This window comes from Lemur catta, chromosome 8, assembly GCF_020740605.2.
Source record: "Lemur catta isolate mLemCat1 chromosome 8, mLemCat1.pri, whole genome shotgun sequence".
NCBI lineage: Eukaryota > Metazoa > Chordata > Mammalia > Primates > Lemuridae > Lemur > Lemur catta.
In genome coordinates, this window is record NC_059135.1 from 37,918,195 (window position 1) to 37,946,034 (window position 27,840).

The following is a 27,840-nucleotide window of genomic DNA, read 5'->3' on the forward strand; positions in this document are numbered from 1 at the left end:
GTAGTAAATTATTTTGTCATATTGTGGTCTAATTGATGTGTGTTAATATGTCCTGATTTACATTTAAGGTAATTTATTTTCTAGAGTATGCAATAATTGTTTAGCCATTATAAAATTGTATTTGTTCCCCCAGCCTCAATTACTATACTTTTGTGTAGGTAGAGGCCAGTTCTAAAAATAATGTTAAACTCCTTTGTTTTAGGGGAGGTTAATAGTCTTTGCACTTACCATGGTACCCAAGCTTACATATTTATTTATCTTCCTAGGCAGTATTTATGCAACATGATATGTAAGTACCAAGTAATATGCATGTTCTAGGTCATTTAAAAGATAATAAAGAAATGAGAAATATTTTAGATCTCTAAAAAGTTAATAAGCAATTGAAGATTTCATTTTTAGAAAGCAGATCAAAGTTTGGATGAAGAAATGACTGAAGTATATAAAATTTGGGGAATAAGGGAAATCATTTGAATCTTTAACCTTTATTTGTACATATATTAGAGTCTAGTGCCATAAAATCAATACACAATAATACAGTAATTCACAAGATAAAGTTTATTTCTCTCTTACATGACAGTAATAGCCTGCAGGACACATGAACATCTTTGCTCCCCATAATCATTCAGCGATCCAGGTTTTTTCTATTCCTGGGCAAGTTAGTTGAATCCTCTGGGAAGTAGAGATTGAGACAAATGTAGGAGTGCAAAAAGGAGTATTTGGTGAGTGAAAGATAAAATGGGGAGGAAGCAGAATTGGGCTAGAAAAGTCCTCAAAACTGTAATACAGATCTGATACCTATGAAAGGAAAGAGGAAGGGAAACAGAACTGAACCTGAGACCAAGATGTAAATCTGGCAGATGACGTCAACCCGATGTGCATCTCCAGAGCAAATATTGCCCATTAGGGAAGTCTCATGTTGGGCAGAAATGGGCAGACCCTAATACCCCCACCAGGATCAATCATTGACTGTGTCTGCTCAAAAAGAATGTGGCCTGGGCTTGAAAGCTGGGGGTGAATCCTGAAGGCCGTAACAGCTAGAGGCTCTCAGCTAACTGCATATCTTGCAACTAAATGGTAAGCTCTTTTCTTAATGTGAGATTTGAGATGGATACCTCCAAGCCTGCTGCATTATGAAATAAAGGGAGAACGGATTTAGGAGACAGTAGCTGTTGGCACAGTACACGTATATGTACTATTAGTAGAGATAGAATACAAACAAGTATTGATTCAATTCTTGCTTGAATCCTGCTATACTATCAAGAAGAAGACTATGTCACAGCAATGAGTGTCATGCCTTTTAAATTTGAGAAACATTTATATATTTTTTTCTTTTTTCAGACCAGCACTGATAAAGTTCATTATAGGGTCTAATTTCCTGTCAAATTTGTGATTTATTTTTATTTATAAACTGAAACTACATGGAGTATAGTTTTTCATTTGTATGGAGTGAGATATAGCTGAAACAATGAGGAAGCTCTACCAAGGGCCCTTTGTCGAAGTCCCCACATATAATCTGTAATGTAGAGAATTGGCAGGGTTAATTTGTGAATTTTCCTGATTCACATGAAAAGCACCTCTGGAATGTATCTCTAGTACCCATAGTAAAAATTCTTACTCTCTATTGCTATCCAAATCCAACAACTGGAATTGATTCTGAGAAAAAAGAACACAAGAAACTGGGTTTGAATGAATATAAATATTTTTGTCCAGATTCAAGAAATTAATTCAGTGAAGAAATAGCTCCCAATTCAGAAAGGTAAAGAATAATAACTTCTACCATTTATTGAAGGTCTACCGTTTATTGACATATGTCAAGATCTTTCCATATGTTGCATGTAATCTGGAATATCCCTGCAATTGGTACTATTATCCCCATTGTACAGATGATGAAACTAAGGCTCAAAGAGTTTCAGAGATGACTCAAAGCCATGTGACTAGTACAGACTTAACCTGGTGTTAAACTCAGATCTCCATCATCCAGAACTCATCAATTTTCAATTACATTGTTGTCCTCCTAAAACAAAACAATCCTTTGAAATAATCATTCTTTCCTCTTCTTAAGTGTTTCTATTTAGTCATATTTGGAAATTATTGTTTTTTCTAAAGGATTTTAGTTCACTTCAAATGCACGTGAGCTGTTTACGGCAGACTCTCTCCTTCTTGCTACTTTTTATTTTCTAGAGATCACACACATGTGGAGGCCAGATTTAGGTTCTGAAAAATATTTAAATAATGTTTTAAAATATATGTTTCATTAAATATTTCTTAGAAGAAATCACAAAGTTATGTTCATATATGTAAACATATATATACATGAATACATAAATGCATATATACATTTGTGCAACGCATATATGCATAAATGTAGCCAAACTTGAAATCATAAATCTAAATATCCATGACACCTTCTGTATCCTCTCAGACATTATTATATAATTGACATTCCTCATTACTGGCCTAATTATAGCCTGATCTAATGATCAAGAAGTAGAAGAAAGACATCCCTGGAAGGTTAATAAGCCATCCAGAAAATTAGATTAGCATGATCAAATCTTAATGATTATTGTTACTCATTATAATAGATCACCTGAAAAGTTTGAGGAAGAAAAAATAAATTGATATTATTGGGCAATTATACTTGTAGCTTTCCACAGTAGATTTTACAGATGATCACCAGTTATGAATTCTTTTCATATCTAAAACCAGAGAATTTTTATACATTATACTACTGTTATTATAGTAATCAAAGCCCGTTTTTTTTATCATCATCATAATGGAGTACTTGAGGCATTTTCTCCTTTGCTAATTGACAGTTGGTCAGTTAAGAGGTGCTTTTCACAAAATCTTCTGTAACCTTAAGGGTTTGAATTAGCTTTTAATAAATGCCTGAGAAGCTCCTCTAGATTCTTAAGTGCATTTACTAAAGCTCCCAACTGCTATTTTCCACCTTCTGGTCGGGAAATGCTTTGATCTGCCAACTAGCTGCCTTTCTTGCATGTGTCTATCTGTCTCAACCATTGTAACCCTACTCATCAGCACAATGACACATTACCATTTAGATATCATTTTCTGATGCCCAATTTCTCTGCAAAAGAAAACGAAATGCAAAGAGTAGGAAAAGGGTCAAACTGAAGCTCGGATTGCCCTATTTGGGAAATTGTAGGAGGTGGTATGTGGTCAGAAGACCGAGCCCTGAGCTTGATCCTCACTCCACCTTCATTACACACCTAGGCACTTCCTGTACAGACCTTCTGGCTCACTGGCTGCTGCCTGCTCACCCCATCCCACTTCTCTATCTGTGGTGGGACCTCCCCAGAGCCCTAGCTCGGCAATATCAGCATCCAGTAATGTGAAATTGCTTCCTTCAAGTACACGCTCCCCATCACTGCCTCATGCAGTAGTGGTAGTGGGGGGCAGGGAAGGGAGTGAATTGGACTAAATGAATAAATGAACTTGCTGATTTTTGAAAGAGACAGTGAAGTGCACAGTCTTAAGGTGCTCAAACATGTTTAAAACTATTTCCTAGCAACACTCTAATCTCCACGGGACTTTAGCTGACTGCTTTCTCCCCATTACTACCAGTTAGGTGCTCAGTAAATGTTAGTGAAAGGAATTAATAAATTAGAAAGAGTGGCCCACATCATCGAATTAAAAATTCAATATCTAGTTTTATCTTGATTCCTTAATAGCATTATATTTTTAAGTAAGTAAACATTTAAAGAAGATATTTTTGTGAGACACACTCCCAAAATCAGGAATATAATTGATTAATCTAAAACCTCTGCTGATAATAGGAAGAAAGAGAATTGGGGAGAAATAGGCGAAGGGAGGGACAGCGATGCATATCAGTTTCTCAAATGTAACAAAACAATATATATTTGAGTAAAGAAAGTTTGTATCTATAAAAATACACCTATAAATATTGTTTGAAAAAATGACTTTTTGTCTCAGACAAAATTTAGTGATTTTATTTCTTCTTTTATCAAAAAAATGTTCCCTAGGTGCCTACCCACTCTGTGCCAAGTAATGGGTGGGTGCAAAGGCACAGCAAAATAAAACAGTCCTTACCCACGGACAAACCAGAGAGGTAGCTCCTTACATTTTTCCTTCCTTCTTTTATTCCTTCCTCATGTACAGAATACAAAGTCAAAAATATAAAGAATAAAATGCCATCCTTAGTATCTCCCACACTATTTGAATTAATCTGGAAAAGTTAGCAGCTGAAAATCTCCTTTTTGCCAGCTGAGGTTAGCTTCCTCAGTGTGTGTTCTAATATTTAAAATAAATATTTTGCAATTAGGGTGAAATATGTTAGTGCCAGCTGCAGAGGCTGAAGTCTTCTATTTACTCAGATAGCCATTTATCTCCAAAATATCAAGGTAATGGCAGAGCCCCAGCTTATCACTGCTTCTAGATGTGAACACATAATTAAATCTCTATATGCCTTCGTTTTGCTTTAATGTCACTCCTTAAACTGCTAGTAATGAGAGGCCTGTTGATGCCAGTTGAAAAGGTAATTCTTCTGCAGGAAGGTTTTAGCCACCAAAAGTGAAGCCAATCCTGTTACAAATAATGTGATGTTCGAGGGTCCCATGTGGTCTTCATTTAAACTCACATAACTAAGTTTATACATGGAAAAATTAGGCCTCCATGAAAAGGAAGCATTTTTGCAAGGATGTACAACGGTATATATATGTAATGGTACTGTACCCTAGGCACAATAATTAATCTCAGTGGATGAGGTAGGCATGCTAACCCAAATGATAGATATGATTGCAAGTATAGAAGCCAGAGCCTTGGACAGAGAAACAAAAGATATTCGTTATAGCCACGTGCATTCTTCTATGCCTAGTTCTTTTCTTCTAATCTCTTGAGCTTTAAGCCACAGCAATATTGATGTTAATTATCAAGATATTTAGGGAATAAATTAGAAGTTAGCTCTATTCAAGCCCTCGAGATAGATTAAAAATATGTCTTTATTAAGAATTTCTGTTGTGCCTATTAATCAAGTGACAATTTATACAAAGTGACACACATAGACATACTATATATATATAATCATGGTAAGATAGTCTCTCCCTCTCATAAAAATGGCAGTCATGCCATCTCTTTTTGTATACAGTTTGAATGACTCTAAAGTCCTGAACTGAGAAGATTGATTTATGAATGCTATCATATACTGTATTTGAGTTATACACCTGCTACAGCTGCTCTCTCCAATAGAATTTTCTATGTTGATAGACACATTCACAATAACCACTAGCCACATGTTGCTACTGACCAGTTGAAATGTAGCTAGTGCAATTGAGAAACTGGACTTTTCATTTTATTTGATTATCATTAGCATAAATACAAACAGGCTACTGGTGGCCACTGGCTATCTTATTGGACAACACGGACCTAAAGCATTTGATTTCAAGTTTTTAAAAGACTTGTTTAGTTTTTTATAGGAGTAATTTAAAATACTGCTTTTAGTCAAATACTAACCAAAAGATATATAAAATAAATATAATTTAATTAATGTTTAATAAATATTTATAGAATTTTTTTAAGATCACCCACCAAAGTATATTTTCTATGTTGCAATAAGATTTCTCCTAGAAATCAAGAGACAAAACTCAGTACACATTCATCCTTGTCACCACCACTTTTTCCTTAACATACCAGGGTTTGGAGTTTGTGCTTTAAAATGTTAAAACTAAATATATTCCTTGCTAAGGTGAGTAAAACCTTCTCAGAACCAGTAGGAGCAACTTAAGGCAGGTTGATATTCAGGTTTGGGTATACCACACCAAGTGACATATTCATTTCTCTCCTGGCTTATTAGAAGAAAGATTTGATGACTGAAAATAAAGACATGAGATTACTGTAGGCATCTACTTTTTTAGCCAGCCGACTATTTGACTTATTTGATAAGTGATCTCAGACGACCTTCTCAGGCACTGAACCATCAGAGAGTTATGTTGCTGGGTGATAAGAAACCTTCAGAGATACCTAAATCTTCTTTTACCACTGGGAGTTTCATCTGTTTTGGAATAAAGAACATTTTTATGTATTATGTTTCTATCTAGATAGCTGTAGAAATATTCAAAAAAGATTCACAGACTTAAATCAAATTCATAGTGACAGGGACCTTAAAACTATACAATATTTATCAAGAATATGTTAGACAACACCTTATTTTTATTTGATTTTTATTTTGTTTCCCAAAAGTGGAAAGAGTGGTTAATGTATTATACATTGAGAAGACCATTAATCTTTTGATTAGCATTTGTTTTCCTGTATTTTCCTTAGAGACAAACCAACAAATGAGGAATGTTCTTAATTTGATCTCTGGAGGGATCATAGATATGGATATTTTATCATTTAATGGATACACTAAACAAACTAGTAGGTTTTTTAATATAGATTTCCATACACCAACAATACAACTGGCTTATTAATGTTCCTGAAGTTCTGAGACTGAATTTTATTTATCATCTGGTGTTGGTCTATTGATCATATATGGTCTTGAGTTTTTAAATAGGAGTTAAATTGAAGTAATTTGTTTAAAAATACAAGTTCAGATCCATCCCAGCTGCATTAAAACTGATGTGGAACCTGCTTTTAAAAACATATGCTATACAAGTGACAGTCCTGGCTGTTACAATCCCTCCCACAGATTTCTCTCACTATGCAGCAGCTTTCACTAAGGAGAGAGACTTCATTGTTTCTAGTATACCCATCTTGCCCTGGGACTCTGCCAGGTGTAGCTGATATAAAATAGACGCTGTCCTTAAAACACATCTTCCCCATTTAGAAATTCCACATCTGAATATTAATATTTTTTCTGTTCCTTTGCACTAACCCATCTGTACGCAAACAAATCATTCCCTCAGCCATGTGACCCTCTTAAGAATAAAGCAAAGGTACGTGTTTTATTTGGAATCCTTTGTTAGGCAAAGGAATGTGGTTAACAACCTTTCCCTCTGAGCTGCTTGTCAGGCAGTGTAGGAGCAGAGGAGGAATGAAATTTGTCATGAAAGACAGTCCACGCTTCTGACATGGAATTTAACAACCCAGGCAGAGTCCTCTTCATTCTGAGTATCTATATTGTGTTGGTGGAAGGTATTTTTGCACAGAGGTGGTTTTCCTGAAAAAATGAATATGACACTGTAAAGATATGATTAGTCCCCATGTACTATTACATATATTAAGTCCTTTTTCCTCCCCTTTCTCTTCCATTTAAAAGTGCTGTCAATACAAGTGCTTGTACATCTACATAATCCCATAAGAACTATGCTTCAGTTGCACAAAGAAAAAGCAATTGAGTATAGAGACAAAATTAGTTGCTACATATGAGTATTTCACAAAGCTGTAAGAATTTCATTGCATTAACATTTTCTTTGAATCACACCACATATTTTTCAGGGAAAGAACCTTCTTATTCATTTTATCTAATCTAAAAATATGAACATACATGAAAGAAATCTAAGCAGCATTGAGGAAAAATGAAAGCAACAGTACAGAATGCTGTGTGGGTATGAATTTGGGCAGGAAGCAGAATGTGTTTTGAGAGAGTTAAAAAAAAAAAAAGTTCTTCCATTTGGGGATATCCCTAATCAGCCACTATCTGATCTTTATGTGTCAAAGTGCTTAAATTATTAAAATCGGGCATGTGAACATAGCTTTTAACATACCGATGATTAATAACATTTCGTATATGCTCTGTGAAAGTAAAATTCGATCTATTTAAGGGTACAAGAACTTAGTATATTCTTACCCTTTTTTGGATAGTTATTATCAATGTTAGCTCTGTTGAACGAAGAAGGCTACAGTTTCCTCAATGTCCCAACAATTTCCTTCTGCCTTCTCCTTGACTAGAGAGCAAAACTTCCCAAATCTTATTGACTTCTCTCCTCTCTTGTATAAGGCTAGTAGACTATATATTTCTTTCTTCATACTATCATTTTCAAACCATCTTCAATGCAATCCAACATCACTCAAAAAACTGCTTCTTATGTAAAGCCCATGCTATTTCCCTACACCACCCTTTCCCCATACTTCAGTTACAGGCTGCTGCACTTCATGTCACTACCATTTCCCTCCATGACTCAGCGCCTGACTCATTTTCACGTTCTGTCGGCCCTCACTCTCCATAGGTTCCACATCCGTGGATTCAACCAACGGAAGGTCGAAAATAAAAAAAAAGGACTGTTGCATCTGTACTAAACGTACATACTTTTTTTCTTGTCACCATTTCCTAAACAATACAGTATAACAATTATTTACATGATATTTACATTGTAGTATTATAGATAATCTAGAGATTATTTTAAAGTATGCAGGAGGATGTGCATAGGTTACATGCAAATTCTACACCATTTTATGTAAAGAACTTGAGCATCTGTGGATTTTGGGATCTGTAGGGGGTGGGGTAGTCCTGAAGCCAATCCCCCATGGATACCGAGGGACGACTGTACCCTTTTCCAGGGTATCCAAGGTAGCTGAGAACATGAGAGCTGGTGGTGAAATTGATACAGCGAAACAGATTGCATCCACATATTCCCTCATCCCCTGACATATTTAGGTTACACTAGGTTATGCAAAGACATGTGGTAATAATAAATATCCCCCAAAACTTAGTGGCTTAAAAGAACCAAGGTTCATTTCTCGTTCTCACTCCTTGTTCACTGCAGGTGGCTGGGCAAGCTGGCTCTGGCCTTTGCAGTCACCCAGAGACCTAGACAGCTAGAGCAGCTATCCTGAACACTGACTTCATACCTGTCCCCAATCCATCCATAAATATTGTCAGTTCTCTCTGCAAATTACATGCCACATCTGACACTTCTTACTATCTCCCTGCCACAGCCTCCTCATTTGGCCTCCTCTCTTGCCCCTCTCAGGCAACCTTCACATAGTAGGGAAAGAATACTCTTGAGGGGCTCCAACCTGCAATTAAATGCTCTAGCCTGAAGTGACCTGTGTCACTTCCACTCAACAACTCATTAGTCAGAATAATTAATGTGGCCCTGTCAACTACAGGGCATCCAGGAAATGCAATCTTGCCCTATGCCTGAACATTTAGTGCACAGCTTTATAACTACCACGGGGTCTAACTGATCTTTCTTCTCACCAGTAGCCCCATAATTCTTTAGACTCAACCTCAATTTAACATGTAGAAGTGTGGTTATACCTTGTTATTACATATAACTGCTATGATCAAAGATCTCAAATTCTGAATTTCCCCTCTCTGATCACTAATTCTTATCATCTCCTAAGCCCTGTGCCAAGATGGATATAAAAGAAAATGAGACACATGATGTGACCCTGAAGAATTCCTAGGCCAATGGGGGAATCAGAAAAGTAACCCAAGTCCTAGATTGTGATGAATTACTAAGAAAGTGTGAGGGCAGAAAATAAGAGCCCAACACAAAAGTGGAGAAACAAGGAGGAAGGTGAGGACGTTTTTGCTGAATGGTGTGCTGCTACTGCAGCTGAATCTTCAAGTTAGAGTCTGAATTAGCCATGGAGGCAGGAGGAGACATGCCCCCCTAGACAATCAAAACAGCCTGTGTAAAGCCCTGGCAAAGTTGCAGGTATAGCTGTACCATAAGGAGCATGAGAGGGGGGTTAGAGATGAAGGTAGGGGGTAAGTTGGAGGCAAATCATGAAAGACTTTGAATAAAATAGTAAGGTCTGTAGATTTTTATCCTTAAAGCCTTTGAATTATACAGGCTTATATCTTAATCAGATTTATATTTGTATGATATTTTTAAAGTATCATTCAAATTTGTTTATTAACTAATATTTCTTATTCATTAGGAATATTTCATTGACTTTTAAATTGAGGTCACAATCTTAAATTATACAAACAACTGTGTAGTTCTACAAAAATATAATTTTCTTTTTATATTTTGTTATTAATTCTGTCAAAGTAACCCACAATGTTATAATAAGACAACTGCTTGAACCTTTTAAAATATTTGTTTCTTGGAATATTTATCAATCTGTTTTTATTCATTCACAAATCTAAATCATATTTTATGCCTGAAAATTTTAGCATATATGTCCTTCAATATTATAATTTTTAAAACAATCATTAAACAAAAATAATAATCTATGGTACCTGTTAAGCCTAAATCTTTATGGTTTAGGTTTCTCCAAAACTTGAAGATATATTTTTTCCAAATCCAGCAAAAATAGAAAAATTGATTCAGTTCCAATTATAATTACAATTATAATTACCATTAAGGTATAATGTGTTTAAAAATAAAAGGTTCATGAATCTTGATGCAATTGTGAATGAAAATGGTTTGAATTTGAAAGCTTAAAATTTAGAAAATTGGTCTCATTATGAAATTCTAAATAGAATCCTGTTAATTTTTTTAAATATATATCTTTCCACCTATCTTTGAATAGCCATGTCAATCTAATAGCAATAAATTTTTCTCTGAAACTCAGGCTTTTTTTAAAATCTAGATGTCTTTTATACATTCATTCTTTTCACTTTATAGTTTTAGACTGAGCTAATGGTTCTGTAAGTAGACATATTGATTAGCTCAAAGTCAATTTCTAACCTATTTCAGCACTTCAGCTTTCTTAGACCATTGTGTGGGTTTTGTTTAATTTTGTTTCTTCTTTTTTTTCCATTTTGTAGAAGATGGTCATGTCTTTGTTCACACCTCAAATCAGATGATTCTGACCTTTCTGTCCTTACACATTTGAGAATACATTTTTTTCTTCCTATTTTCTTTTGTTTGTATGTTGACTTGAAATAATTATGTGAAAGCACTTGGTCTCAAACTTAGGGTTCTGGGACTGCCTTACTAGGCTGCTAGTGGGGGCAGATTCCAAGATGGAGCATCACAAGAGAGGTCTTCAGGAGCTCTAGGGGGTAGACCATAAATTACAGATTTGATGCAACAGTTTGAGGGACAGTTGTGAACTGGAAGAGGGAATCACAAGAGTCACCAGATTCTGCCAACTAGAGCCAATAGCAGAAGGGAAATTGTAGAGCTGAAATAGGATCTCTCAATCTGAATCAAGCAGGGGGTCAAGGAGGGTGTGTAGCTAGATCTAGCAAAAAACTGAAATTAATCACAAACACTGAATTCTGGCCCTGTTGTTCTCCCTTATGTTTTGGTGATTATAATTCCAAAAACCAGAGATTGAGCCTTAAATAGCAAAGCTAGGCTGGGAAATATCACTGGCAATTAAAAAAAATTATTGCTATAACTACCAATTTTGTGAAATGCTGTGACCTCTTAAAATTGGCTTATTACTGCTACTCTTTTATTTCATCAGCCTATCTATACCAAATAAGTTATACATTTAAACAAGGCTTGATCTTTATAAATTTCATCTTTAAGTTTCACCTGGACTTGAAAGTCAGAGTTAGATGGTTTATGTTTTTCAAGCTTTCAGTGAAAACCAATGCCCACAGCAGGCAAGTGCAAAAAGAAAAGGATAAAGAACTTATTTCGTTTTTGTCTTCATCAACAAGGAGATAGAAAATATCACTTTAGTGCTTTCTTTCTTCCAAGGCTCAGTGCACTAAAACAGAAAGCTGGGAGCTGTGGGCAGTTTCTGAAGACATCTATCAGAGACATCTCCTCTACTTCTTACCCATGCCTCCCTCAATCCTTTTTACTCCTTAATATAGGAAACCAAATTTGGATGTTTTGGTGTAAGACTTTCTTTATAAGTTCCACAATGTTTTTATTTCTCTATTTTCATTATGGTGTTTAGTGCTTCTTATTTCCCTATTCCCACAAGGATTTCTAATTCAGTATCATTGTAAGGTCACGTACGGGGCCAAAAACTCACACTTGAGATGCTTAGCCACGGACTTCCTCCAAAGAACCATCTTACTTGAGTAAGAGAATGACTTTACTTCACCTTTAACACTTTCTTAATGGTAACACCTGAGGGTGGCAGAGCAATTTAGAGGGTGCAAAGCACTTTCACACATCCTTGTATTTAATCTTCACCATAGCCTGTGAGCTAAACAGGGCAGGCATCTCATTTTACAAGTGCAAAATCTGGGGCTCAGGAAAGAATCTAAAAAAACCCAAATCTAGTACTCTTAGCACTAGACCTGAGTTTTCTTGAGCAAGTAACTACCTTTATATTACTTCATGTCATTTTCAGTTTTAAGTAGCATGATCAGATTTTCATTTCACTAAGGTACATGAGAGATATATATAAGAGAAGCAAGTTTGATAAGGACAAAGATCTTCTAGTTAGAAGGTTACTTTAACGTTTGATAACTTTAAAGGTATAATAAAGCTCTGAACTCCTACAGTGGTGGTAGAATGGGAAATATTTAGGACATAAACATGACATGTAAGTTTTTACCAGATTGTAAAGTCCCTCAACCAAAACAAATATGAAATATATTAAAGTTAATTCCATTGGCAATTAAGTCTTTATTTGATGATTCAAATGAAACTTGCTCTATCACAAAATACCTTTGAGTTATCAAAGCCATATGCGGTACACAAAAGACATATAGAAGTGTGCATTAATAAAGACATATCTTTATTCATCAGAGGCTTACTAATTAGAAGAATTAAGTACAAAGTTGGCAAGCAACACATTGGCATAAGAAAGACTTAAAAAGACTTTGGTCTTTCTTTATTCACATTCATTTTCCTGCAGTATTTCACATCTTTTCCATTTTCCTTATCACATCACCTCAACTGATGCCCTCCTTAAATATAAATACAATAGAGATAACAAAACCAGAGATCCATTTCTCTTGCCATTTCCATGGCACCGCCTCCCTACATATGTACCCACATACTCTGACATCTCTCTGCACAGGAAAAGACATATTCCTACTTCTGAGACCAACCACTACACCTGAGTCTAAACCCAATCCTTTCTCAGAAACTTGGTTTCTGTCATTATCCCCTTTCTCTCCTACCTGAATGTGTCCCTTTCTGCTCCATCATTCTTCTCTACATACGATGATGCCTCCATACCACCATTCCATAAAAACCTCTCTTGACCCCTTCATTCTTACCCAATTAATACCTAGTTCTCTGTTCTCCTCATTGGCAAGTATGTGTGAAAGCGTTGCCTACTTTTCCTGTTTCCACTTAGTAACCTCCCAGTCTTTCCTCCATCTCTTCTAACTGGGATTCACCCTATAGTAGTTCAAGCCAACGTTTATAAGCTATCAGTAAAAAATAAATTCCTCATCTCTCAGATATTCAATAAAGAAAAAATTAAAAACCGTTTGTAGGAAGATGAATTAAAATAATTCAAATATAATTATCCTGGAAATAATAAAACTATTTTTGATTGTAATTTTCATATAACTGTTATGCTGTAATTGCATGAACTATGGCATAGTTACTTGTTCTACATGAATTTTGCTATGTGTGACATCAAGTTGCCTGCCTGCCTGTCTGCCTGTCTTCCTTCCTTCCCTCCTCTCTTCCTTCCTCCTTTCCTGATTTCATTTCTCTCTTTCTTCTTTTTTTAAATTAATTGAGTATCTTCAGTTCTTACTCAGACAAGACTAAGTGAAATCAGTCAGGCTTACACGATGAAATAGAAGAGTGCCTCAACATACTAGCTGGTATTAATCTCTTAAATTATTTTTCATTGTCGTGCAGAAGATAAATTATATGTGATTTCTAAAGAAGCTTTGTCAAGCTCTGGCAAACAACCTTAATTATGAAAAATTAATTTTTGTGTAACAATCTCTTTTTGAAGTATTTAATATGAAATTACATTTGCTCAATCATAAATTTGGTTTTGGGGCCTTTCAAATGGTTTTTAGAATTTTAAACCATTATGTTTAAGTGTAATTTCAGCCTTCCTTTAGTTTTTAGCATTCAAATCAATTAAAAATTAAAAATGATCAGTGGGGATGTGCTTTTTTTTTTATTAAAAAGAAGCAAAGATAATGCATCTCCTCCCTAAAATTTGAACATGCTACTACATTGTGTCACTGATACATATACAATATTAATCTTAGTTTTATAAATAGCAAACCAAAATGCCACTTAACTGTTGTTTTCAAATTTCAATAATATGATGTAACAGTAGAACTATTATTCATATGACAAATATCCTCACATTTTACTATGAAAAACAAAAAAAGTGTTTTCTTGTTCATATTTTCCTTTAAAGTCATTTTGGGGTTTCTAGGGAAAAGTTGGAAAATGTAAAACAGAACATGACTATGGCTCAGAAACAACAGCTTAGAATGTCTGGGCCTCTAAGAACTGTCAGCAGCTTCCATCATTTAAATACAACTTACATGTGGGAGAAGCATATGGAGGAAAAACTGACATACAGGATGCAAAATAGACAAGTTGTACAAATTAAAGAATGTAATGGAGAGTTTTGATTTAAAATTTTCTTTTTATTCCTTAAGTTGGGCATGTCCTTTATTGGAAGGTAAACTGACAGTTCAGCTTTTTGGTGATAATGAGATAGTAATTTATGTAATTTATACAAGAAGAAAAATTGCTGTTCATGATTTGGTAAGCAAAGTAATTTTAGTTACAACAGATATATTGAATGCTATCACTGATCAATTTTTTATCTATGTAAATAAAGCAGAAAAAATTAAAAGTCTACCAAGAATGACTTTGTTATCTTGCCTATTTAAGAAAAAAAAGCACTGACCACTAGATTGATATTGACCCTTAAATAGAAGAAAAATGCATTCTAAATTTTGAAAAAAATTCAGATTAAGATATGCATAAAATGTGTATAAAAGTTTTTCTCTCAGCTTTGTAATAATTTAAATGAGTGTAGGATCAGTATCTATGGGTCATATTTTAAATCTAGAAATCTCATTATTTTTGTTGATAAACAATCTAATAGTTTCAAGGACTGCCTACTTCATTTCAGACTTAATGTATGTGAAGATTTCTATTTATACACATTTATACTAATACTACGTTTAAAGTTTATACTATGCTTAATTTAAATGGAACATCTTATATGTTGATCAAAGAAATGTACTGGAGCTACCTGGAGAAGAAAATGGAAACCATGAATAGTCTAGGAAGGGTAGTGGTATGTTGGGAGAAAATCAAAATATAATAGAAGAAACATGTCTTAACTATTATAGAATATATGCTTACATAGGAAGAAAATATTTAAAAGTTTGAAGGCAGATTTGGAGAAAATTAAAAGCAGATCTTGGGTTGTATAGATAAGTAAAGTAACCAAAACCTGAAATGTGGAAAATGATGTGGAACTATTTATTTCCTTAGAATGTGTTAATAACATTAAACCATATTTTATTAATCAACTTTCAGTAGGTAAAGCTACAGTTACAAATGACCTCAAAATCTCAGAGGCTTATAGCATCAGTGGCTTATCTCTTGCTCTGGTAACTGCAGTCAACTGTGGCTCTGCTTTATATATCTTTTCATTCTAGAACTGGTTAAAGAAATGCCCCATTTTTGGAATGAGTCTTTTTTATACATACGGAAAGAATAAGAAAGTGGAAATCCACATGATAGCTTTTTTATAGCTTCTATTCAGAACTCTCCCAATTCCAGTCGCATTTCAATGACAAAAGCATATCACAAGGCCAAGGTTGATATTATGGAACTGTGAGTCATGTGGCTATGGCAAGAAACATATAATCCTTTTATCAGAAAGGAAGAAAAATAATGGGGAAAAATAATGCAATCTACTCTAAGTGTCATATGCTAAAAGTGCTTTCCTTGGAGAATGTGGTACTATAGATAAGTCTTTCAAAATTAGGGCAAATATGGGCTAGAAGTCAAATCATTCAACAGTGATTGGTAGGGGTCTTCATTAGTAATGAAATCTGTGGCTTTTTGCCTTTGAAATGAACTTAAAAAATGATGTCAGTGTGAAGTAAAAATAATTTTTAAAAGAAACATAAGTTTTACCACATAGGTAGAAATAAAATATATGAGAATAAGAAATCAAAGTTTGGAAAATAGTAATTAGAAATATATTATCATAAAGTTATCAAGTTCTTCATGAAGTAATAAATTAGAATAATTTGAAGGTGCATATTGTTATCCTTAGAGTAGCCACCAAAGTAATAACAAAGAAACATAACTACCTTCCAGAAGAATCACTGGAGATAAAGGAAAATGAATACGATAGAATATTTGACTCACACACACAGGGAAAAAAAAAAAACAGAAAGAGAAACAGAGGAACACAAGAAGATTGGCCAAATATGAGTTAAAACACCAAGTTGATGGGCTTAAAACCAAACATATCAATAATTAAAGTAAATGAACTAAACACTGCTTAAATGCAGACATATTCACACTAGATTTTAAAAAAAAGCAAGACTCAACTATATGTTGTTTACAAGAAACACACTTTATTTTATTTCATTTTTTTAGTGATGGGGTCTTACTATGTTGCCCATGCTGGAATGCAGTGGTGAGTTCGTAGCTCCCTGCAGCCTCAAACTCCTAGGTTTAAGCAATCCTCCCTCCTTAGCCTCCTGAATTGCTGGGACTACAGGTGTGTGCCACCACACCCAGCTAACTTTCCTATTTTTTGTAGAGATAGGGGTCTTGCTATGTTGTCAAGCTGGTCTTGAATTCCTTGCCTCAATCACTTCTCCCACCTTGGCCTCCCAGAGTGCTGGGATTACAGGTATGAGCCACCACACTCAGCAAGAAACATACTTTAGACATAAGGAAACAAAGAGGTTGAAAGTAAAAGGATGGAAACAATTAGCAAAAGAAAACTGTTGAGGTGATATGAATATCAAAATAAAGGAGGCTTCAAGATGAATAGTGTTACCAGAGATTCTAAAGGTGCATTTTATAATAATAAATAGGTCACTTATTTAAGAAGACATAAAACTATTATACTAAAAGTTTATACACATAGTATCAAAGCTCCCAAATATGAGAAGAAAATTGACAAAGCAAGAGAGAACTAGAATCAAATTTACTACCACCAACATAGAATTTTAACACTCTTTTCTCAGTGTAATAGATAAAACAATTAAATAAAAATCAGTGCAGTTATGGATGATTTGAACACTAACCATCAACTTAAGCTAATTGACATTGATAGATAATTACCCCACACAAGAGCAAATTGCAACTTCTACAGTGCACATGGAATATTCAATAAGATAGACCATATCCTGGGCCATACAACAAGTTACAATAAATTTCAAAGGATTTCAATTAAACAGTATGTTCTCTAATCATGATAAATTAAATTATTAAATTTAATAAATTAAAGATGAATAAAAATAATATACCTTTGAAGACCCCCAAATATTTGGAAGTTAAAAAACACACACGGCCGGGCGAGGTGGCTTCACACCTGTAATCCTAGCCCTCTGGGAGGCCGAAGCGGGTGGATCGCTCAAGGTCAGGAGTTCGAGACCAGCCTGAGCAAGAGCGAGACCCCGTCTCTACTAAAAATAGAAATAAAAAAAATTATCTGGACAACTAAAAATATATATAGCAAAAATTAGCTGGGCATGGTGGCGCATACCTGTAGTCCCAGCTACTTGGGAGACTGAGGCAGGAGGATCGCTTAAGCTGAGGAGTTTGAGGTTTCTGTGAGCTAGGCTGACACCACGACACTCACTCTAGCCCGGGCAACAAAGTGAGACTCTGTCTCAAAAAACAAAAACAAAACAAAAAAAACAACAAAAAAACACACTACTAAATAATTCATGACTCAGAGAAGAAATCTCAAAGGATATTACAATACATATTAATATTTTCAACAGAAATATTAATACATGAAAATGCAACATGTCAATATTTGTGGGATGCAGCTAAAGCAATCTTTAGAAGGAAATTTATAGATTTAAATACCCATATGAGAAATAAGAAAGGTATAAAGTCTGCTTCTATTTCAGGAAACTAGAAAAATAATAAATTGAATCCTAAGTATGTAGCACAAGGAAATAATAAAAAGAACAGAAATCAATAAAATAGGAAAATGAAACAGAGTTGTAAAAAGAAGTCTAATTTGTAATTAAACAAATTTAACAAAACACTCCATGATCAGATAGTTTCACTACTGAATTATAACAAACATATGAAGAAAGAAGAATACTCATCCTACACAAATTCTTTCATAAAACAGCGGAAGTGGTAACACTTTCCAGCTCATATCATGAAGCCATTTTAACCCTGATATTAGAAGCAGGCATGGAAAATACAAGAAAAGAAAATCACAACCAGTGTGTCTCATGAACATAGATACAAAAATGTTTAACAAAGTGTTAGCAAATAAAATGCAGCAATTTATAAAAAAAGTTAATATACCATAATCAAGTCTAACTTTTCCCAGAAATGCAAGTTGGCTTAACATGTGAAAATCAGTGTATCTCACCACACTTACAGATCAAGAGAGAAAAATCACACTATATGGAAACACAAAAAGAACCTCAATCTCTGCTTCATACCATGCACAAAATCATCAAACTAAATGTAAAATAAAATTTAAAAAATTATAAAAATAGAAACTTGAAGAAAACATAAGAGAATATCTTTACAACCTTTAAGTAGAAGACTTTTTAGAAATGGCAGAGAAATAAAAAATCATAAAAGAAAAAAATCGACCTTATCAAAAGAAAAACTTCTTCTCATTGAAAAAAAGCACCATTAAGAAAATACACAGAAGGCTGGGCGTGGTGGCTCACACCTGTAAACTTAGCACTTTGGGAGAATGAGGCAGAAGGATCACTGGAGACTAGCCTGAAGAGCAAGACCCTGATTCTAAAAAAATAGAAAAATTATCTAGGCATGGTGGCACATGCCTGTAGCCCCAGCTACTGGGAAGGCTGAGGCAGGAGGATTGCCTGAGCCCAGAAATTTGAGGTTGCAGTGAGCTATGATGACAACACTGCACTATAACCCAGGTGACAGAACGAGACCTTGTCTCAAAAGAACAAACAAGAAACAAAGCAAAAAAAAAAAAAAGAACATAGACTGAGAAAAAATACTGCTATACATATGTCTGATAAAAGATTCGTACCCAAAATATATTAAAAATTCCTCCAACTAGAGAATAAAAATGAAAACACCACCAACAACAATAATTTTTACCTTAAGACTCAGTAATTCTACAGCTAGGTAGTTATCCAAAAGAAATACAAACATGTGCACAAAATGTTTTGCAAGAATATTTACAGCAGCTTTATTCGTAAATACCCAATTATAATTTCCTGACAATAACTGAAAGCAACCCAGATGTTCTTCAATAGGAGAATGGATAAATGGGCTGTAGTATATCATTCAGTGAAATACCAAGCACTAAAAAGATATAAACTACTGGTGCATGGAACTACCTGAATTAATCTCAAAAGCTATCATTTTAGTGAAAGAAATTGGACAGAAAAATTACATATTGTATGATTCCATTGATGTGATATTCTAGAATAGTTAAAACTAATCTGTGGTGACAGAGATCAGATCATTGATCTGTCCATATATAGACAGAGTAATGGTAGGGAAATGGCTGAAAAGCAGCACAAGGGAAATTTCTGAAATAATGGAATTGTTCTGTGTCTTAATATGCACTCCTCAAAATTAATTAAAAGGTACCCTTAAGATCAGAATACGGTAGTCCCCCATCATCCACAGTGGATTGGTTCCAGGACCCCCTGCCCCCAAGATACTAAAATCCTTGCTTGCTCATGTCCCCTGATACAAAATGGCATAGTATTTTCATATAATCTATGCATATCCTCCCATATACCTTAAGTCACTCTAGATTACTTATAATACCTAATACAATGTAAATGGTATTAATATGTAGGTAGTTGTGAAACTGTATTTTTTATTTGTATTATTTTTAATTGTTGTATTCTTATTTTTTATTGTTTTTCCCCAAAATATTTTGGAAGGCAGCTATGCTAACCACTATACCACCAATGCCACCATTAAATATATTGATCTGAGATTGGTTGAATCTGTGGGTGGAGACCAGTGAATACACAGAGATGACTGTATTTCATTGAATTAAACATTGTTAACATTTAACAAAATGAGTTACATTGAGTATGTGTTTGAACATTGCATTTCACTGTTTTCAGAAATAGTATAACACAGATTAAGAATGTTATAAGAGGCACAGGAAGCATGATAGTGAATTAGAACTGGACTCCACAGGTGTGTTAATGTTTAGGACCAGCCTGAAGATCTGTTTGGGGGCAGAACAATGTTGTTAGGAAGGAATTTCAGTAACCTTCACATGAAACCACCAGGGCAGGGAAATTTGAGAGAAAAGTGGTTTGATCATTCTTTATAATCCTCCAAATCCAAATCTCCCTAAAAGGACTAAATCAGTTTTAAATGCAGAACGGCATATTAGGTAGAATGTGCTTTCATTAGCTCCGCATCCCTTGACCTCAAATTTCCCTCAATTGCTGCCAAAAACTAAGTTTCTACAAAGTAAAGGCCAATAATTATTTTACTTCACAACTCAAAATAATAAAGAGCTTAAAATCTAAATGCATGGTTAAGATAACACTTTATGATAAATGAATAGTATTCCTGCATAATCAGCATACGAATGCAAAGAAGCACTGATCCTTCCCGTTTCCGGTAATGTAGAAAGAATAGAAAGAATAAATAGTCCAATTTAACACACATTTACTGAGCATGTAACATATGCTAAATCAGTGGTTTTCAAGCTTTTGTGACTGTGACCTTTAGTAAGAATTGCAATTTGTATTGCAGCCTCTATGTACATACATATGGATAACAAAAGCACCGTTGTAAAATAAAACATACACTTGCTAAAAAAGATGCACTCTGATATTTTCTAGTCTAGTATAGTCTGTTTTAGGTTTACAAAAGCGGAGGTTATGACGCACTGATTTCACTACCTGTTCACGGCTTGTGAGTCGAGGTTTGAGAAACAGCACTATCCTTGCTACTCCAAGTGTGGTCTGTGGACCAATGGACCAATAGCAGCAGCTGGTGACTTGTAGGAAAAGCAGAACCTGAGGCCATACCTTACACCTACTGAATTAGAATCTGCATTTTAACAAAACTCGTGCTGTATGCTTTAAAGTGTCAGAAGTCCCGTGCCAGGCAATGCATGAGGAGGGTGCTTGGGACAGACGAAGTTTTCTTGGTGTTGTTTAGGGCAGAGATTCTTACTCAGGGATGGTCTGTTTTGTGAATATATATCTCCAAGCCCCAAACTAAGCTTAATTACCTCCAGGTATATTCCAGGGCATTTATATTAAGTAAATAAATAAATAAATGAACAAACAAAATCTACCAGAGCGTCTGAGCCTGACTCTGTTTAAGAACCACCGGTCTATAGGGTTTAATGAAAGTTGTGCACTGATTTAGTTGTTTGTTTGTTTATTTGTTTATTATAAGTGTACAAATCTATGCTTAAGGTAATGTGGATTTTATTTTTCATTGTGAGTGACTTCATATAAAGGCATTTTATTTCCACTGTTACTTCTGAATTTGCTTCTCCTTGTGAGAGAATTTCCAAACATCTCCATTCTACCAATAACTGCCCTTTTATAGAAATGTAATGTGACTTTGAGTAGAAACATTATTATTAGTTCTGCTGAGATAGCAAAATTCATCCTTGGATGACTTCCAGTCGATCCCTAACCAAGGATCTCGACTGCTGAAGAAAATGGGGCTGCCCCTAAGTGGCTATCACTGTTCATTAAGGGCCTTCCCAACGTATGAGGATGTTTCCTGAGTGATGGGAAGTTTTAGTCTGGAAGTTGCTAATCTTGCTAACACTAAAAGGCTCTCTCCCATTAGCAGCTTCTGTGTTGCATTAATAATAAGAAAGTAATAAAGAGACCGACCTCAGCTGTTCAGATTCCCCTGAGGTGAAGCCCCAACTTCCTTCCTTCTTATCCCTATGGTCCACTCTAATGGTCTTGCCTGTATTAAAGTAATAGAGTGGATAATAAGATAAGTGCTGTCTATTTTACCAGAGTCTAAAATTTCTTCTTCTTTTAGGGGAGGAACACCTTTTTTTTAAGATATTGAAAACTATACCATCAATACTTTTGCTATTTAAGTTGACCTGTTTAATTCATAACTTAAAAAAAAATCTAAGTGTAGATCATCAAGCACAGGGGAAAAAATTGTTGTTGTTTTGGGAAAAAAGAAATCTCTCCACCTTTCCTGGTAGAGCTATAAAACAGAGAACTCTCCTAGAGATGTCTTCTTGTCATATTTTTGTAAATCAAATCACTTGTCTGCACAACAGTAAACTAAAGAAAATCAAGGAATGAAGATCTTGTTTTGTAAATATTAAAAACTCTCTTGTTACCAAAAAAAAAATGATAAGGAAATACCATATTAAAGCAAAATAAGTAAGATTGAATTTGACAGATTGTCAGGGTGAATGTTAACAAATTGTTTTTGCTAAAAATGTTCATAAAGACAGAAACCAATGCTGTACTTAATTGCTTATGGGCTTTTTTTGTTGAAAATTTGTGATCCTTTACAGAAGTGCACTTTTCCAAAATCCTCTTGATTTAAACATCACTTTTTAAGTGTATGATCATTTGTTGCAATTTTTCATTTTCAAATAAGACTACTTTTTTTAACCATATATTTTTTAATTAGGTAAATAGTAATTCATCAACTCAAAAGTACATTCAACATACTAGAAAATTTTCTCAATTTACATTATTGTGTCCTGATTTTGAAAGATTAATTTTATAATTAGGTTACATATTACCTATTTTTGTACCTGTAATTTAGGGGGAGAAAAGGTAATAATGCCAATAATCATCATCAGTGACTTAATATGTATTTTTTTCTCTTTTTTTTTTATTTCAGCTTATTATGGGGGTACAAAAGCTCAGGTTATATATACTGCCCATGTCTCACCCATCCCCCTGAGTCAGAGCCTCAAGCGCGTCCATTCCCCAGACAATTTTAAAATAAAATATACGTTCATTACCTCTCAGAGGAAATCACTATGATTAGCTCTGTGCAATATTTATGTGAGATTCAAGAATTTACAGTAAAAACAAAGTAAAAGCTATTTTCTAAAACTTACAATTAATATATATTTTAATAAGTACTTAACAGCTTTAGGATTAAAAAAAAAGTGGACATATCTAATAAGTCAGGGTTTCCCATCTAAGTTTTTTAATTATACAAGAAGACCTCCTTTGAATGAAAAAACCCATCATTTAAGAATAAGAAAATGCTATTTTTTTTTATGAAATATACACTAGATTTTTCCTCTAGGGAGGTAACAATCTAAATTCCTTTTAGTTCAATAACTCTTTCATGTGGTCCATTTATTAGCCAAGAAATTTTGATAAATCCAGTAAACCCTCTTGTTTGTTGTTTGATTTTGCATATAAAGAACAGACACATTCTCCACATAGCAAGGGGTGTCATACTATTGTTAGAGTTGTCCTTAAATTGGAGGAAGAAAACAATTGAGTATGATATGCCCATGAAGCTCTAACAGCAAACAGGTCCACTGGGACAGTAGCAGCTTTAATATAGAATTATGTTAGAGTTGTTGATATTATGCACACTTATCTGAATTCCTTTTGCTTACTTTTTTTCTGTCCTACAGTCCACGAAGGCTCTGGAGAAACTAGTCAAAAGGAGACATCCACCTGTGACATTTGCCAGTTTGGTGCAGAATGCGATGAAGATGCCGAGGATGTCTGGTAATATGCTAGTTTTATTCTTTCAGAAAAAATAATAACTGTGATTAATTTCTTCTTCCTCTATCAACCATTCTCCAAAAGAGAACACTGTCAGCATTTATCCAGTTCCTAAGGGTGAGAAGAGGGCTGTAATAACAGCAAGGAATTTCTGGAATTGGATTAAGAGGCGGGCCAGGCAGGCAGCTATCCAGGGCATTACTAGATAAGGTACACTAAAATGTCACTGAGGCCCCCCACAACTGTCAATGTTAAGATAGAGAGGGAAAAGAATCTTCTTTGCTAGAATATCTTTCAAGAAGCATCATTAGGAGACAATGAATTCTTGCTGTCTGAGTCCGTTCAGACAGCTGTAACAAACTGCCATGAGCTGGGTAGCTGATTAACAACATACGTTTATCTCTCACCATTCTGAAGGCTGGGAAGTCCAAGATCGAGGCTTTGGTGGATTTAGTGTCTGGTGAGGGCCCATTTCCTCATAAACAGCGTTCTTCCCACCATAGCCTCACACGGCAAAGAGGACGAGGCAGCTCTTTGGGGCCTCTTTTATAAACACGCTGATCCCCTTCATGAGGACACTGCTCCCATGACCTTATCACCTCCCAAAGGTCCCACCTCCTAACACCATCACTTTGGGGGTTACAGATTCAACATATGAATTTTGTGGGAACAGCAACATTCAGATAAAAGAAGTTGCTAATCTTATTTCTAAGATGGTGGGTCTGGGTAACTGCAAAGATGTGCCCACAGCTGTGCTGGGTAAAATGTTTGAGCAAACAATGATCTCCGGGCTACCTCTCTTCTCCCTTTCACCAAGTAATACTCAGCTCCTCCTGTAAAGATATGTTGAACAAATAGTGGACACTATTTATTATTTTGAATGCCAAAATTTAAGCCTTCTAGTGTATTGGTTCCATCCTAATTATCTAAAAAGTGAACAACCCAAGCTTCAGAGAGAGTTCTTTGTGTCATGATAGTGGAAAAAGGCAATCTCTCTTTTCTTCCTTTCTCTTCTCTCTTCCCCTTCTCCTCCGCTCCTCTTCCTCTTCCTCCTCCTCCTCCTTCCCTTCTCCCTCCTCCTCTCAGAAAAACATCTGGCTGCCCTTTGTTTTCTTCAGTATGTACACTGCATTTGCCTAGAGCAGTTAACAATCATTCTGATAAAACTTTTGTGAGTGGAGGGAGAAATTCATCTAAGAGAAACGAAGAAAAAAAATTAAGACAAGATAATTTTGGCAGTAGTGAAACAGTCTGCATTTAAATATTTTTAATGCAAATTAAGGTGAAGATTTCATCTGAGTTCTTAGGGTAAAACTAGGTACTTATGGGAAAACACTGCCATTGAATAGCCAGGTGAAATAGTCATCCATTAATAAAAGACGACATCAGTAGAATTTTCATACCTGTCATACACTTCTAGCCAATGGGCAGCTAGAAGTTGAGTCTGGAGTCTGTGCACTGCTTTGAACATCTTGAGGTAATGTATGTTTTCTTAAAACCATCCTGGGTTTTTAATGGCTGACGAATTGATGGTTTCCAAACTTGGGAGATCACCAAAATCACTTTGGAAATTTTTTAAACATGCCAATTCTTTAGTTCCATCCCAAACTTAATGAATCAGAATTTCAGAGAAGTGGGGCTTACTGATCTAAAATAAATGGCTAACTCAAAGAATCTTTCTCCTTTCTAAATGCTTTAGGATTCTTGTGCAGTCATACTCATGTATATCGACACATGATAGAAAATGCTTCCTTAAAATAACTTTTTTCTAATGTTTGCTGCCGACTGTGTCTGTAGTTCAACATCATCTTTCAAGGGTTAATTATCATGTTGTCAATTATTTCACTTTAAAAAAATGTACATGGGTGGGTCCCTAATTTTTTTTTTAAGAATCTCCATTTGCCACTTCCTTATCTTTTTAATGATCATTCTTTAAGTGGCACAGCTCTACTTCCAGGTACAAAGATTTAAGATATGAGATTATAATAGCAGCTAAAAATTATTGGCTGCTTACTATGAGCTTCATCCATTTGTATATAGTTTTTCTGTTATCTTCAAAACAACCATAGAAGGTAGATTCTGTTGTTATCTTACTTTAACAAAAGAAACTGAGTTTTGCAATGTTTAAGTGTCAGGATCAAGATGAAGATGTGAGGTGAATTGTTAGCATAACAATTGAACCAAAGGTGCAATTAAAATAATACTTCTTTTCTGTCATGTCTGGAATAATGAGATGGCCAGATTTCAGGCACTGTGTTTGTGGTGACTGTCAAGACCTGCAGGGTTAGAGCTGGTAACTAGGTAGATGCCTGCCGCAGGCAGTGGGAAAATGCCCAGGCAAGCAGTATTACTCCTGGTATTCTTCCAAAGTTCAGATCCATGGCACAAAGTCCACAGGAGGAGATACGGGCAAGGCCAGTGGCATCAGAAAGGCTCAGTAGTTGGCCATGGGGCCCAGCCATAGGAACTGAAGTTCAGAAAAAGAAGTTCAGTTACAAAGGAGACAGGAAGAACAAGGTAGAACCTCGGCCATGAGGGAATTGGGTATCAATCAGAAAAAAGCGAATCAAGAATTAAAATTGGGAAGACCGAATAGATATTGGAATTGGTATAGAAAGCCAAGCCCTGGTTACACGGGGCTGGGAGAAGCATAGCCTAGATCTGGGAAATAAATCACAAGGTCCGAAGGAAACCACCAGCAAAGCTGACTGGATGCTGAATCAGTTAGCTCTTGGCTAGGATATCTTGTATGCCTCTAGCCTGGGGACAAGATTAGTTCCAAAATGCAGAGTAAGTCTGAACCTCCAGATGGGGGCTAAGTGGCCACGGCTGTGAAGATTAGAGGGCTGCGGGGGCAGGGAGCCAAGAAGCTCATTAGACTTCCAAGGCAAGAATGAAAAGTTGTTAGCGTTTAAATAAAACGTATTTAAAATGTTCAATGTAAGCAATAAGGAATGATGCTGAAATGATAAGAGCATCGATTTTCATTTATATAAATACCTTTGTATGTTAACATATTGTATTTAGTTATGGTCATGAAGAGCAGATTGGAAACAGCTGAAGGACACAAGAATAAAGCAATAAATGAAATTAAATAGGCATGGGATGAAAGAGGCTATAAAATAAGATAGAAAGCAATAGGGGAATGAGCTGAGCATAGTACCAGGCAACAGAACCATCACTGAATCAGGGGAGTTTTGATACACTATTGATTTTGGATGAAACCTTGGCCAGGTCCTCTCTCCAGTATAAAATACTGCATGTGTTGTGTGGCAACAAAGAGTACCATTCAGTGTTTTGTTTCATTTTTTCTTTTGACACCAACTCAACTGTAAGTTTATGCATGGAAATCCTCAATCCTGCAGTATGAAGTAATAACAAGATGTGAATAAGTACTGATGAGTTATATCTAACAATATTGAAACAAAGGTTAAAAATTAATTCCTGATCTTTCTTTAACTCTGGCCTAAGAAATCAATATTTTACATTTTGACACAAGTGCTAAATCTAGTTACTCAAAGATACTCAAGTACTTCCAAGATGAAGATAAATCATTATTAGAATTAAAAAGCCAGTACATAGTCAACAGATCCTATTTTCATAGTTAGATGATTTTTTGAGTAAAGACCAAGTTATACTGGAGATGGGGAAGAAAAAAAATAAAATGGAGAGGGTGAGGGAGAAGGAGAGTAGAAAAAAGGAGAAAAAAATAACAATTAGAGTATGGCATTGCCAAGCCATAATAGTAATGACATATAATTTTAATGCTTTTATTTTGAGAAAACAGATGGCTTATAATCTAAGACTCTCCATTTATGTTCTATGATTTCATTTCAAGGTTTTTCTCTTACATTTTTCTTCTTGTGGAAAACATCAAGGCTATAAAAATCAAAAAATTATCAGGTTTTCTCAATAGGAAAGAAAGACCATTGCTACAAAATATTTTTCTGTTATAGATATTGAACTAAATGTGGGAGAGGATTAAGGTCCAAAAGCGAGTTAAAATTCAACAGGATAAGTGGTCCATACCCCAGTACCTCCACTGTCATAGTAGAAGCATCCTTTACTTAGGATGAACTTCAAAAATAATTGAAACACCTGTGTAAAGAGATATGTGTGCCTGTTTATGGGGAAGGGGTAAGGGAAGAAGAAAGGAAAGCTTAAAAGATTGTTTCTCTTTATACCTAGACTGAAAAGAGTCAAAACTAATACATTTATACATCAAA

At 35.1% G+C, this 27,840-nt stretch overlaps 1 protein-coding gene across 2 annotated transcripts in view; it reads left to right on the top strand.

Moving 5' to 3' along the window:
- Positions 1-27,840, top strand: part of TMEFF2 (transmembrane protein with EGF like and two follistatin like domains 2) — a 246,365-nt gene that overhangs the window by 108,892 nt on the left and 109,633 nt on the right. For both annotated transcript variants that reach the window (XM_045560116.1, XM_045560115.1), the window contains exon 5: positions 23,521-23,617. In XM_045560116.1, the coding sequence (XP_045416072.1) occupies positions 23,521-23,617 (97 nt within the window). The remainder of the gene's footprint in view (positions 1-23,520; positions 23,618-27,840) is intronic.